Source organism: Callithrix jacchus, chromosome 5 (assembly GCF_049354715.1).
Source record: "Callithrix jacchus isolate 240 chromosome 5, calJac240_pri, whole genome shotgun sequence".
NCBI lineage: Eukaryota > Metazoa > Chordata > Mammalia > Primates > Cebidae > Callithrix > Callithrix jacchus.
The window spans coordinates 160,446,999-160,461,299 of record NC_133506.1 but is presented as its reverse complement, the minus strand read 5'-3'; the positions used below and the strand labels follow the sequence as shown (position 1 = coordinate 160,461,299).

The 14,301-nt window shown below is 42.2% G+C and overlaps 1 protein-coding gene across 7 annotated transcripts in view; it reads right to left on the bottom strand.

The window, feature by feature from the left end:
- Positions 1–13,521, bottom strand: part of NAA16 (N-alpha-acetyltransferase 16, NatA auxiliary subunit) — a 60,572-nt gene extending 47,051 nt beyond the window's left edge. For 6 of the 7 annotated variants that reach the window (XR_013536229.1, XR_013536231.1, XR_013536230.1 and 3 more), the window contains exons 1-4: positions 13,308–13,521; positions 7,827–7,911; positions 3,516–3,620; positions 1,392–1,549 (exon numbers count right to left, since the gene is read on the bottom strand). Coding sequence is in view for 4 of the 7 variants with exons in the window: in XM_002749003.6 (XP_002749049.1) it covers positions 1,392–1,549; positions 3,516–3,620; positions 7,827–7,911; positions 13,308–13,361 (402 nt within the window). In the remaining 3 variants the exon portion in view is untranslated. The remainder of the gene's footprint in view (positions 1–1,391; positions 1,550–3,515; positions 3,621–7,826; positions 7,912–13,307) is intronic. The other variant, XM_035302558.3, reaches the window with a different exon arrangement.
- Positions 13,522–14,301: the final 780 nt, after the last annotated feature.

Here is a 14,301-nt window from a genome sequence, read left to right as displayed (position 1 = left end):
GCTCTATTCGTTTACCAAATTCGTAAATATCAAACCCACAAAGAATCTAGTACAGCAGTTGCACATAGATATTCCAGTTAAACAGTTATGGTCAGATGTGGTGGCTCATGCCTGTAATCCCAGCACTTCGGGGGGTTGAGGTGGGAAGATCACTGGAGCCTAGGAGTTCAAGACCAGTCTCAGTAACATAGCAAGATCTTGTCTCTACTTTTTAAAGAATTAAAAAATTTTAAATGTTCAAAAAACCACTTTGTTTTTTGAGAAAAAGTCTTGCTCTGTTGCCCAGGCTGGAGTGCAGTAGCACAATCATTGCTCACTGTAGCCTCAACTCTTAGGCTCAAGGGATCCTCCTGCCTCAACCTCCTGAGTAGCTGGGACTGCAGGTGTGAACTACCATGCCCAGCTAATTTTTTTTATTTGTAGAGACAGTCTCGCTATGTTGCCCAGGCTGGTTTCTAACTCCTAGCCTCAAGTGATCCTCAAACCTCAACCTCCCAAACTGCTGGGATTACAGGCGTGGACCATTACACCCACCAGTTATTGTTTTTTGATACTCAAGAAAGTACTGTAATAATGGGGTTCAGGGTGCCCTCAGCTCCCTGAGAGGGTGTTTCTCCAGGTTCTTGGTCTCCTGCCCTCTCAAGAATGACAGAGGGGACCATGGCGCAGTGCGCAGTAAATGCCAGATTCAAAAGTGTTTGTAGAAAGTGATTTATTTAAAGAGAGAGAGAAATAGGAAGAGAGAAAAAGAAACAGCTAACTCTCACACTGAGTGAGAGAATCCAGAAAGATGGAATCCAGGAAAGGAAAGCAGCTTCCAGAGAGTGTTAGGGAATAGGGAGAGAAGGAGTTTAGGAGAAGACAGGCTTCCACAAGAGGGTGTGGAAGGGGACTCCAGAGGGAAAATCCAGGAGAGAAAAAGACGGCTTCCACAAAGGGAGTGTTGGTGGAAGTGGACCCAAACATGGAGTCCAAAGGGGTGAGGAAGAAGGGGACTTTTAACCTGGGAGGAACTCCCACCTTCTCTAAGACCCCAGGGCCAATGAGAGGAGATCCTTAGAACTTCCGCTGGAGTGACTGACTCTTAGCTTCTTCCCGCCCACGAAATTTAAACATAAACTATTAAATCTCCCAGATGGAGAGAGAGGGGAGGGGGGCATGGCACTGGGAAATTCTTGCCCTTAAAACTAAGCCCCCCTCATGGACCCAGAAAGAGAACACATTCCCTCAGTACCTTAACTATGATTGAGGAGGAAGATCCCAAGTGACATACACCGTCTAATAAACGATCAAATTTGTGGTCTTGGCTTATGTTCACCTCATTCTGAATTCACATGCTCTTAAATTAAATCTACTGTAAAATCATGTACATTTAAGAATGAAGTACTTACTCGGTAACCTTCAAGGTCTCTCATTTGGATCTGCAACAGTGAGAGATCCCTCAAAATTTGCAGGTTATCTTTATCTAGTTTGAGGGCATTTCGGTAACATTTTATAGCTTCATCATACTTCTTATCAGAACGCTGCAAGAGTCCATATACATGCCAACCTATTAAGTTAAGGAAATAAGGACATACACAGACACTAGAATATACTGTGCTACATATCTAATATAAAACTTCCATTAAGGAGATAGTATTTTGCCTGCAATTTGTTTCAGAATGATGTGGGGCCCGAGGGAGTGGAATAGTGAGGGTAATTTAAAAACGAAACCAGATCAGGCTTAGTTGATAATACCCTCTACTTATGTGTTTGTTTGAAATTTTCTGTAATATTTTAAGTAACCTTAAAGAATTCTTGGCAAAAATTCTTCACATTTTCTACCCTCTATCCTATCACTTTCCTACCCCAGCAACCTCGACGTTCACCTACTCTTCATCATGGTGTGTTCAAACAGAATATATACTTAACTGCAACTACCTTTTGAAATATATTTAAGTCAAACAATTCTAAAGTAACGTGTAACTATCACTTAATTCCCTAGTTATAGTAAAGGCCACAAAAAAAAAGTTTTATTTCTTGTAAATAAAACTTGTAAATTAAAGTCTTAGCATTTCTTGGAGCCAAAAGCCCCACTAAACTATCATACTTACATGCCCTTCTCTTCACTCTGGGGTAAGCACTGGGATAAAGAAATATTTATTGGGAGGCTGAGGTGGGTGGATCACAAGGTCAAGAGATCGAGGCCATCCTGGTCAACATGGTGAAACCCCGTCTCTACTAAAAATACAAAAAAAATTAGCTGGGCATGGTGGTGCGTGCCTGTAATCTCAGCTACTCAGGAGGCTGAGGCAGGAGAATTGCCTGAACCCAGGAGGCGGAGGTTGTGGTGAGCCGAGATGGCGCCATTGCACTCCAGCCTGGGTAACAAGAGCGAAACTCCGTCTCAAAAAAAAAAAAAGAAATAAATATCTAGTAATTTGAGAACACCCTAAGCTAAATACGTGAAAACACTACTAAGGCTATTTATGTTCAATACCAATAAGTGGCTAAGTGATTTAAAAGTAATAAATTAAAATGCAAGGGCAATATATGGGGGGAAAAAACTGCAAATAAACATATCGATAGGAAAAACAAATTAACATCAATTTCAATGATCCATCCTTTAAAAAATTTTTTTGGCTGAGCACAATGGCTCACACTTGTAATCCCAGCACTTTGGGAGGCTGAGGTGGGTGGATCACCTGCAGTCAGGAGTTCAAGCCCAGGCTGGCCAACATGGCAAAACCCCATCTCTACTAAAAATACAAAAAGTAGCTGGGCATGGTGGTGCACACCTGCAGTCCCAGCTACTTGGGAAGCTTAAGTGGGAGAATCACTTGAATCCGAGAGGTAGAGGGTACAGTGAGCTGAGACTGTATCACTGCACTCCAGCCTGGATGACAGAGCAAAACTCCCTCTCAAAAAAAAAAAAATTGTTTTTAACACACTGGGATATTAGCCAAAGAAAAACAAAATTATAAAGCTCCAATTAAGGAACAGCTATGTCTCTATGTTAACAGAAACCAAGCTGAAGATCAATAGCGTACTTAACATCAAACAAAATCTGTTTTAAAATAAGTTTAAGTTTTCCTTCTGAAATTTCTAAAAGAAGTTCAAGACATACAAATTTTATCATATAATTAACTAAAAGTCAGTATTTGAAATAATAGGGAAATAATACTCAGTTCATGATGTTTAAGGAAATAAAATGGGTTTCAAGTCACATATACTAATCAAAGTAACCTTTCTCCAACACTAAGCACAACAGAAGTAAACATATATTATAGATTTCCTTTAAAATACTCCAGTAAATAAATACAAGGCAGGGAACAGATGAAACTAGTATTGGAGGAGGAGCATGGGCAATAGTTGATAATATTACAAAATGTTGATAATGACTATAGTTGAGTAATTGATAAAAAGAGTTCATTAAATTCTCTCTTCTATATAGGTTTAAAATTTTCACAGTAAAAATTTAATTTGAATTAGAAAAAACTAATGAAAACATAAATTAAACTACTACAAAAGGATACAGACATGACTCTTGACATCATTACGAAGTCCTTTACGAACAAATTCATAAGCTTCTTCCTTTTTTCCTAAACAGTTCAATGTTAATCCTTTCATAGCCAAAGTCTCTGAAAAAATAATTTTTAAACTCTATTTACAAATGAAAGAAAATTCTTCTCTTAGTAGTACTTTAATACTTGAGAGCTGAAGGATTACTACAGCTCCAATTCATCTTTGTAATTTCACAGTTTGAACGTCTCTCCAAGTAGAAAAAGTAAAACTACATTTAAATATTTACTTAAAGCTTAGCAGCCCAAGTCCATTTTTGAAATTCCTTAGGTTCAGAGTTGCTAAAACGGTTTCTGCTCTTCACAAGACTCTGTCAAAGTGGTTGGTATTATTCTGCTGAAAAAAATAGCAAAGCAGGCCAGGCGCAATCGCTGAAACCTGTAATCCCAGCAATTTGGGAGGCCGTGGCAGGTGGATCACTTGAGGTCAGGAGTTTGAGACCAGCCTGGCCAGACAACACAGCAAAATCCCGTCTCTACTAAAAATACAAAAATTAGCCAGACATGGTGGCACATGCCTGTAATCCCAGCTCCTCAGGAGGCTGAAAGAGGAGAACTGCTTGAACCCGGGAGGTGGAGGTTGCAGTGAGACAAGATTGTGCCACTGCACTCCAGCCTGGGTAACAAGAGTGAGACTCATCTAAAAAAAAAAAAAAATTAACAAAGCAGACATACGGAATTAAATCTACTGTAGTAGTTCCACAGCTTTTACCTAAAGTCAGTTCTAATCAATCACCAATCTGATTTACAATCACACAAAAACATTCAATCTACCTTGATAAAGACATATACATAATTAAAAATCACTTTATTCAATATTGAAACAGACTTCATTTTTGATAGCAAGTTTATTCCAACAAATTCTACTTAGGCTAAAACATCAGTTCACATTTCAAGAGCACAACACTAGACAATGGTAGTGGCAACACAAAATACGTACGTTAAGTTAATAAAAGTTGGTTTAAGATGAAACAATTCTGTGAATTCTCCACAAGAAGGGAATTACACAAGAATAACAGTTTTCAAACTGATCGGCAGACTCCACGGTATTGAGAACATGGTGATCCTGTGGCCCAAACCCCCTCTGCAATGCCTTTTATCTGTTTTACATACTGAACTTCCCCACAGGCTCCATGTGGATAAAGGTTCCACAGCTAAAAAGCTTAAAAATAAGCTTTAGAGAACGATCCAAGATGGCCGATCACTAACATCCCGGGATTGCAGCTCTCAGGGAAGGCGCGGAGAACTAGAGGACGCCACACTGGTAGCTCACGGAGCAGAAGATCCCCCAGTGGTGGAAACACACGGGTCGCCAGCGTGACTCTCGTGGTCGGCGCAGCGGTTCCGCCGGCACCTCGGCGCGGCAGCTCTCGGAGCAGAGTAAACGGGACCGGTTCCCCTTCTGACCGAGGTTTGGAGCCCCAGGAAGGCAGAGTCGCCTACTACGGAAACAAGAAGGAAGCCCGACAGGAGAATCCTGGGCAGAAAAGCACCATCAGTTTTAACGCCGCTGCTCTGGCCCTGGGAACTAACAACCTGGACGTCCACTCAAGAGATCTTATCTGAAAGTTGGTAATTTCAAATACGACAGGAGGATAAATTTACAATGACGGGAAGAAACCAGCGTAAAAAAGCTGAGAATACTCAAAGTCAGAACGCCTCTCCCTCTAAAGATGATCACAGTTCCACATCAACAATGGAACAAGGCTTGATGGAGAACGAGCGCATCCTGATGACAGAATCACTCTTCAAGGAATGGATAATAACAAACTTCGGTGAGTTAAAAAAGACCATGTTGTAGCCCAACGTAAAGAAACTAGGAACTTTGAAAAAAGGTTTGATGAAATCCTATTGAGAATAGACAACTTAGAGAGGAGTATGAGTGAATTAATGGAACTGAAGAATACAATACAGGAACTCCGAGAAGTATGCACAGGTTTAAACACTCGAATTGTTCAAGCAGAAGAAGGGATATCAGAGGTCAAAGTTCAACTTAATGAAATAAAACGTGAAGAAAAGATTAGAGAAAAAAGGATAAAAAGGAATGAGCAAAGTCTCCAAGAAATGTGGGACTATGTGAAAAGACCAAATTTACGTTTGATAGGTGTACCTGAATGTGACGGAGAGAATGAATCCAAGCTGGAAAATACCCTTCAGGATATTATTCAGGAAAATTTTCCTAAACTAGCAAAGCAGGTCAACATTCAACCCCAGGTAATACAGAGAACACCACAAAGATATTCCTCAAGAAGAGCAACCCCAAGGCACATAATCGTTAGATTCGCCAGGGTTGAAACGAAGGAGAGGATACTAAGGGCAGCCAGAGAGAAAGGTCGGATAACCCACAAAGGCAAGCCTATCAGACTTACAGCAGATCTCTCGGCAGAAATTCTACAGGCCAGAAGAGAGTGGGGGCCAATATTCAACATCCTCAAAGAACAGAACCTTCAGCCCAGAATTTCATATCCAGCCAAACTAAGCTTCACAACTGAAGGAAAAATGAAATCTTTTATGAACAAGCAAGAACTCAGAGATTTTATTACCACCAGGCCTGCTTTACAAGAGCTTCTGAAAGAAGCATTACACACAGAAAGAAACAACCAGTATTAGCCTTTCTAAAAATACACCAAAAAGTAAAGAGCACCAACATAAAGAAGAATTTACACCAACGAATGGATAAAACAGCCAGTCAACATCAAATGGCAGTAACCCTAAATTTAAATTGACTAAATTCCCAATCAAAAGACACAGCCAAAACCCAACGGCATGTTACATCCAGACCTGTTTCACATGCAAGGATACACAAAGACTCAAAACAAAGGGATGGAGAAAGATTTACCAACCAAATGGAAAGCAAAAATAAATAATAAATAAATAAAAAGCAGGAGTTGCAATTCTTGTATCGGATAAAATAGATTTTAAAGCAACAAAGATATAGTGGTAAAAGGATCAATGCAACAACAAGAGCTAACGATCCTAACACCCAGATAGGAGACTTAGATTCAATGAGACAGAAAATTAATAAGGATATCAAGGACTCGAACTCAGATCCAGAACAAGTAAACTTAATAAATATTTATAGAGCTCTCCACTTCAAATACACAAAATATACATTCTTGTCAATACCACATCACACCTACCCATTAGTTTAAATGAAACATTGATTGGCCATTATTAATACCCAATTTTTTTCAAAATAAAGCAATATTTCCATTTACTCTCCCTCTTTCTCTTCCTCTTTCTTCCTCTCCTTTACTTATTTTTTTTTTCTTTCCTTCTCTCAAAAAAAAAGAAATCAACTTGTAAACCTCTAGATCCAGGTTGGCAATGTCTCTTTCATTGCTTGATTTCCTTTCTTCCCTTCCCTCCCTCCCTCCCTCCCCACTTCCTCCCTTCCTTCCTTCCTTCCTTCCTTCCTTCATCCCTTCCTTCCTCCCTACCGTCCTTATTCCCTTCCTTCCTGCCTTCCTCCCCCCCCCAAAAAAAAAAAAAAAAAGTAAAAAAAAAAAAAAATAAGCTTTAAAATTAATTCTATAAAATAAAGATTTCTTTCCATTTCCTTCAAATAACCTTTTAAATGTGGTTAGAAACGTGAGCAAGGTCAGCCAACTCTCCCAGCAAGAGGTCTCAACAGTTACTCAAGTCCGAAACTAAGTAGCCTCAACCAGCTTTGCTATGCTGCAGGGTAATTGCCACGTCTATCCTGATCCACCCTTCTAACACTGGCTACCTCTCAAAATGGACAGAAGAAGAAAATACAAACCTAGTAACACCAGTGTTAGAAAAACAACTCAAAATATACAGTCTAATGGTAAATTAGTAGTATCATACGAAAAGGTCAGCACATACTTTAAAAAAAAAAACACATCTACCAAACAATAAAGTGCAGGTGATCATAGCTTATACTTCTACATTACAAATTTTGTCCTAATTTTACACATAGGAAACCAAGGTATAAACTTAATATTCTACTCAAAATAATAATGGAAATAAGGTCTATAAAAATACTGATATATACTTTCTCCAATTGTTTCCCAATATATCAACCAACCAGTCCTAATCTAAAAGACAGTACATATACTTAAGGATGATACAGGTAATCTAGAATAAGACTCAAAGAGAGCACTGAAAAAATGCTGAACAATTACGCATTCTAGTAAAGAAATGCAAGGCCTTGGAATCTGGGAAATATTCTTCTTTCACTGTTAATCCTGTCTGGTTTTGGAATTCCATTTCCCTAAAGCAATCTCTCACATGAGACAATACCTCCATGTTCAGCAAATTTGGGGTTCGATAGAATCATCTTGCAAAACTTGAGGCCATTTTTGTACTGCTTCTGTTCATAACATTTCTGTAAAAAAAAAATGAATAAAAGTTATTTTATCAAATGAATACACAACAAAGCAACTTTTCACTGCATCATATATTCTAAATTCATGACCCAAAATTAGGTCTAAAACATGATGGAAAGGATATCACTTACAAACATGCAGTATACTTGTATTACCTATTCTTGTCAAATTGTTCTAAAATCTACATATTTTCACTTTTATAGAAGGCAATGAAAAAAGACATTTAAAAAACAGGAAATTTCACGGAGCCAGGTGGCTCACGGCTTGTAATCCCAACACTTTGAGAGACCAAGGTGGGCAGATCACTTAAGCTCAGGAGTTTGAGACCAGCCTAGCCAACATGGCAAAACCCCATCTCTACTAAAAATGCAAAAATTAACCAGACGTGGTGGCACATGCCTGTAATCCCAGCTGCTCAGGTGGCTGAGACAGAAGAATTCCTAGAACCCAGGAGGTGGAGGCTGCAGTAAGCCGAGATCGTGCCACTACACTCCAGCCTGGGCAACTGTGTGAGACTCTGTCTCAAAATAAACAAACGGGAAAAAACGGAAATTCATCAATCAATACTGCCACAGAATTTTTTATTGTTTCCCTTTCCTAGTACCCAGAACTTTTTAATTCAAAATTTAAAAGCAGGCTGGGTACCACAGCTCACACCTGAAATCCCAATGCTTTGGGAGGCCAAAACGGGAGGATTGCTTGAGCCCAGGAGTTCAAGACCAACCTGAGGAACAAAGCAAGACCTCATCTCTATAAAAAAAATTAAAAATTAGTCAGGCGTGGTGGTGCACACCTGTAGTCCTAACTACTTGGGAGGCTGAGGTGGGAGGATCACCTGAGCCCAGAAGGTTGAGGGTGCAGTAAGGCATGATTGTGCCACTGCACTCGGCCTGGGCAACAGAGCAAGACCCTGTCTCAAAAATATAAAATTAAGCAAAAACATATGTGACAACAGAAAAATACCAGAAACTGCACTAAAAGCCTTTGCTACAAGAATGAAACCCAAGTGCATGCAAGCACACGTGCACGCACACACACACAAATACTACCATTCATTGAGCAGCTATTACGCGTCTGTATAAAACCTGTAATATCTTAATACCAATTATTTAAGGTAGGTGTCATTACTTCCACTTCAGAGACGTGGAAACTGAACTCGAGAGTTCAAGAACTTATTTATAAGCAGTTAAGCTTAGCTGCAAACTCTGGTCTTACTCCAGCGACCATTAGTCCAATGCAAGGATAAGGAACATCTTTATTCCTGAATGCCACCAGCCAGGGTACACAATTAACATCTCTCCCTGGCAGCCACTGATGCGGAGAACCACCCCATTGCTTTCCACTCTTCCCCGGCTTATGTTGTTCAGTCACACTGGGGTTATATTACTCAACATGCCAAGCTTATCCCCACCTCTGGCCTCCTACACTTGTGTTCCTTCTGCCTGAAATGCTTTCCCAGATCTTCCCATGGATGGTTCTCATTATCCAAGTCTCACATGTCCCCTACTTGCCCACTTTATCAAATACTACCATCTTCCTTCCTTCCCCAACACATTCTCTACCATATTACTCTATTTTATTTTCCACACAGTGCTATCATTTCCTGAAATCTTATTTATTCTATTATTTAGTGTCTGTCTTCCCCAACATCATATAATGGATCCTTAGAACAAGGATCTGTCATCTTTCTTATTTATTTTTTAGCGAGAGAGTGTTGCTCTGTTGCCCAGGCCTGTGTGTAATAACACAATCACTATAATCTCAAACGGCTGAACTCAAGTGATCCTCCCACCTCAGCCTGCTGAGAGGGTAGGACTACAGGTGTATGCCATCATGCCCAGCTAATTTTTTTTTTTTGGTAGATATGAAGTCTCGCTATGTTGCTCAGGCTGATCTTTTGTTCCTGGGCTCAAGTGATCCCAGCTCCTACCTCAGCCTCCCAAAGCGCTGGGATTACAGGCGTAAGTCACTGCACCGGCCTTAGCCTATTTTCAACACTGCTGCACTGCCACAGCTAAACAAGTAAGAAACTGCTCGATAAATAGCCTACTAAGTTCAAAGCAAAATGGCACTAGCAGTGGATGAGACCCTCATTAAGCCTTGCATCAGGGGCTGGATGTGGAAGAAACTGGAAAAGTCTTCACAGAAAAAAAGTTCATACTGCAGCTTCTTGACCGCCTCTGGGGAAGGGAACTAGGTGGTTCTAAGATAAGGACAAGAGAGAAACCTAAATTTTGAACCATGTGAATATACTGCCTACTACAAAAATACTTTAAAATAAAAAATAATCTGAGTTTGACTACAGGAGTCTGTCTCACAAATGACAAGAAAAAAGTGGAAGAAACTACTGAAAAAGACAAAGAGAAATACTATTCTGACTTATGATCTGAAAATAATAATAATCATACTCCCAGTAACAGCAGTAATAGGTAATGCCTGCTGGAAACATTTACTATGTGTCCAGACACTGTTATTTTTTTGCTCATCCTAAGACAGCTTCCTCTTTATTTAAATCCCAGGAAAGTCTGTGAGATGCATGATATCTCCAATTAGTTAGAGAAACTGAAGCACAGTTATAGAGATTACATAACTAGTAAATGCCAGAGCCACAATTCTGAACCCAAGTCTGGCCCCAGAGTCTAAGTACTCAGGTAAAGACAAGTCTACCTGAAATATCAGCTACTCGGGAGGCTGAGGCACAAGAATCGCTTGAATCCAGGAGGCAGGGGTTGCAGTGAGCTGAGATCTCGCCACTGCACTCCAGCCTGGGTGACAGAGCAATACTCTGTCACAAAAAAAAAAAAGACAAGTCTACAGTCACTCAGGAACCATTATATACTAAGCAGAAACGATAGATTCTAGTAACTTTGCTACTAACCAGACAGTGAACCTTAGCCACTTGGTCATTTACCAACCTTAGGCTTGTCTCTTCCTAAAAGAGGGCATGAAATAGCTCCAAAGTTCAACAAACTGTAATGCTAATTAACAGCCAGTCTAGGGAATAAGACATGCAGATATAAGCCATGTGTAACACATAAAAAACTAGCTGGTCACTTTTTGTGAAGTGTCTGAGGTTTTTCAATAGAAAAAAATTTATTGTTAGTGGCAAAGCACTTTAACTCACTAAACCTTAAAGATAAATTCATTATAGAGACTTCAGTTTGCTACGAAATTCGTTGTAGCCAAATTTTACCCACATTTATTACAATTGTGAAATGATAAAATCATAGGCCGTGTGCAGTTGCTCATGCCTGTAATCCCAGCACTTTGGGAGGCCGAGGCAGGCGGATCACCTGAGGTTGGGAGTTTGAGACCAGCATGACCAACATGGAGAAACCCCACCTCTATTAAAAATACAAAATTAGCCGGGTGTGGTGGTGCACGCCTGTTATCCCAGCTACTCAGGAGGCTGAGACAGAAGAATCACTTGTACCCAGGAGGCAACGGTCAGACAAAATCTTGCCATTGCACTTCAGCCTGGGCAACAAGAGTGAAATTCCGTCTCAAAAAAAAAAAAAAGAAAAGAAAAGAAAAAAAAAATTCACTTATGCAGAATCCTTCTAAATTCATGCAACCTTGTAAGAAACATTACATACCTAGATTTAAAAATGTTTAGGTTGGCTGGGCACAGTAGCTCACATCTGTAATCCCAGCAATTTGGGAGGCTGAGGTGGGATGATGGCTTGAAGCCAGGAGTTCGACAGCAGCCTGGGCAACAAAGCAAGATTCCCATCTCAAAATAATTATGGTTATCATTTCCCAATTTATTTGGGGATAAACTCCAATTTTTTGCAATTTGAGAATAACAATGTAACTTTTTCTTTATGACACTGATCCATGGTTTGCACTACAAAAAAAACTCAATATAGAGAGAAAAGAAGTGCTGTCATCTTTGAAGTATGAGGCCAAATGTCCTGAAATCCAACTAGCGATTTACAGATGATATTCTCACTAATGTTTCAGATTCCTGGGTCAAAAAAATAAAAAATAAAAGTAAATAAATAAACCCCTTCTCCAATTCCATGCTGTGTAAAATAAAAGGGCAGGAGAAAAAGCAAAATAAAAAGCCCAATAAAGCAACCTGCCACATGCTTTAGTAATTTGTATTTTTAATGTTCTCACATTTGTCTCTTTTTATTTGCTTAAAACTAAGCACCACATAACATTTAAAATTTTTATCCCATCTGCTATATATCTTAACATTGTGAAGACCGTGTGAAGTTTCTATCGGCGTGAAACAGAACAGCTACTATAAACTACCTGCCGCTATTAATAATACTCTAAATTAGTATTTTCTTTATAGTAAAGTTAAGCAACAACTAACAGCCATATAGCCATCCCAGCTTTCAATAAATTCACCTTTAATCCTAAACGCTTGTTTAGGAAATAAACGCTTTTTTTTTTTTTTTCCAGATGAAAAGATGAACCAGAAAGGACAGCCACCTATCAACAATATTAGTTTAAAACCCAGGGTAGCCAGAGTATGCAAAGGCATGCTGCCTCTTCTCCTCGAAGAACAGAACCTGGAAAGCGAGCAGAGACGCTGGCACCCAGCCCGCAGAAAACTGCCCACCCGGCTCTGCAGCGGTCACCAGTACGGGGCCAGTATTTAGGCTTCCGCTCGGCATTAGAGGAAAAAACCGCTCCCCTCGAGTGCAAAACCAGCCAGTCCACGCGGCTTTAATTACTCAAGCAAGGCCCGTGCGTCTTAAGAGCAAAGAGCCGTGTTGAAGTTTGTGACAACTCAAACACAGTTCGAGTCAACGATTCCCTTCCAAAGAGGGCGAACAAGGTGCAAGACAGACAGGCAAACTTTCTCCCGAAGGCAGGGGGTGCCGGGCTGGGCCTCCTAGAGCTGCCGGTTTGACGTCCTCGTATCCAGGATAAATCCCACCGCCGCATCGATCCCGCGCGCACGGGTATATGAGGGTACACTGTGCGATCGCGCACGCGCGAAGCAGCGAATGCAAAACGCAAAGCAGAAAACGCAGACTGCAAACAACACCTCGCCGAGGGGAGACTGGCCAAATAAACCCACTGGGAAGGATTTCCGCGGAGCGGCTGCGAGGCCGGCGCCGCGGACAGCACGACAGCCACTGCCGGCGGAGGAGGCTGTGCCCGGGCACTGCGGAGGGCGGCGTGAAGTTTCTGGAAAGAGCGCGGCGGGGTGAGGACAGCCGCCGCAGATCGAGGAAAGGAAGCGCGCGGAGGAGCGGCCCGGAGACCCCGGTGGGCCGATCGGAGCGGGGAAGTGGGGTCCCGCGGGCTCCGAGGTAAACAAAGAGCGGTTGGACAGCGGAGGCCAAGCCCGGCCGGCGCCGGCCACATCCAGACTGCCCCGAAGGCCCGAGGACCCGGAGACCAGGGGGCGGCGGCGCGGCCTACGGCCACTCACCAGGATGCGTTTGAAGAGGTTGCTCTCCTTGGGCGGCAGCTGCACGTTCGGCATCGTGGCCGGCGGGGAGGCCGTTTCGCGGGGGTGGGCACCGGGACGAACCGCTGCTGAGAGTCGGGCTGCGGGCGATGGATTAGTTCATTGGCCTAGAGTTGCAGTTGGGCAGCCTGGCTGCTCGGCACTGCTGGCAACGGAGAAGGAAGGCGGTCTGGGCAGTACACGCTTTCGCTAGGCTCCGCTTTTTGGCCAGCCGGGGCGGCGCTTCCCGCGCGCAGCAAGATGGCAGCCAGGGCCCGCCTCCCGAGCCGGAAGCCGTGCGCATGCGCGGGGCGCCCTGCGGCTGGGACCTGCGGGTGACTCCGGGGGTGTGGCCGGGACCCGCTGCGTGCAGTTGCCTTGAGCTCTCCCGTCGCCGCAATCTCAGCGCCCCTGGGGCTCAGGCGAGCTGTCACCGAAACCTCGGAGTCCCATGGGGTGGTGAGCCACCACCCTCATTCACCACAATGGTGAATGGCTCCTATGACTCCGACTTACTGTCTGTTTCTCTTGGCAATAAAGTAATAATAAAAATCAGAATTTTTTTTTAAGTAGAAAAGAGAAGACACCGACTTATATTGCATTATTGATAAGTTTGTGGCCCAAGATAACGTTAGTTATGACTCTGAAGAGTCAGAGTTTTTTGCATTTCTCCCCGTTTAGGAATTTAAGTGTCCAACGCAAAGTAAACTTCTGATGTAAGACGAAGTTGTTTTCCTTCCTTTTCCTCCTTGATTCAGACTGAGAAGAAGCCTTCCTTTTCAGTGCAAACCAAATATTTACAATCTTTTTTTTTTTTGTTTGTTTGTTTTCGAGGCGGAGCATCACTTTTGTCCCCCAGGCTGCAATGCTGTGGTGCAATCTTGGCTCGCTGCAACCTCCGCCTCCCGGGTTCAAGCGATTTTCCCGCCTTAGCCTCCTGAGAAGCTGGGACTACAGGCGTCCGTCACACCCGGCT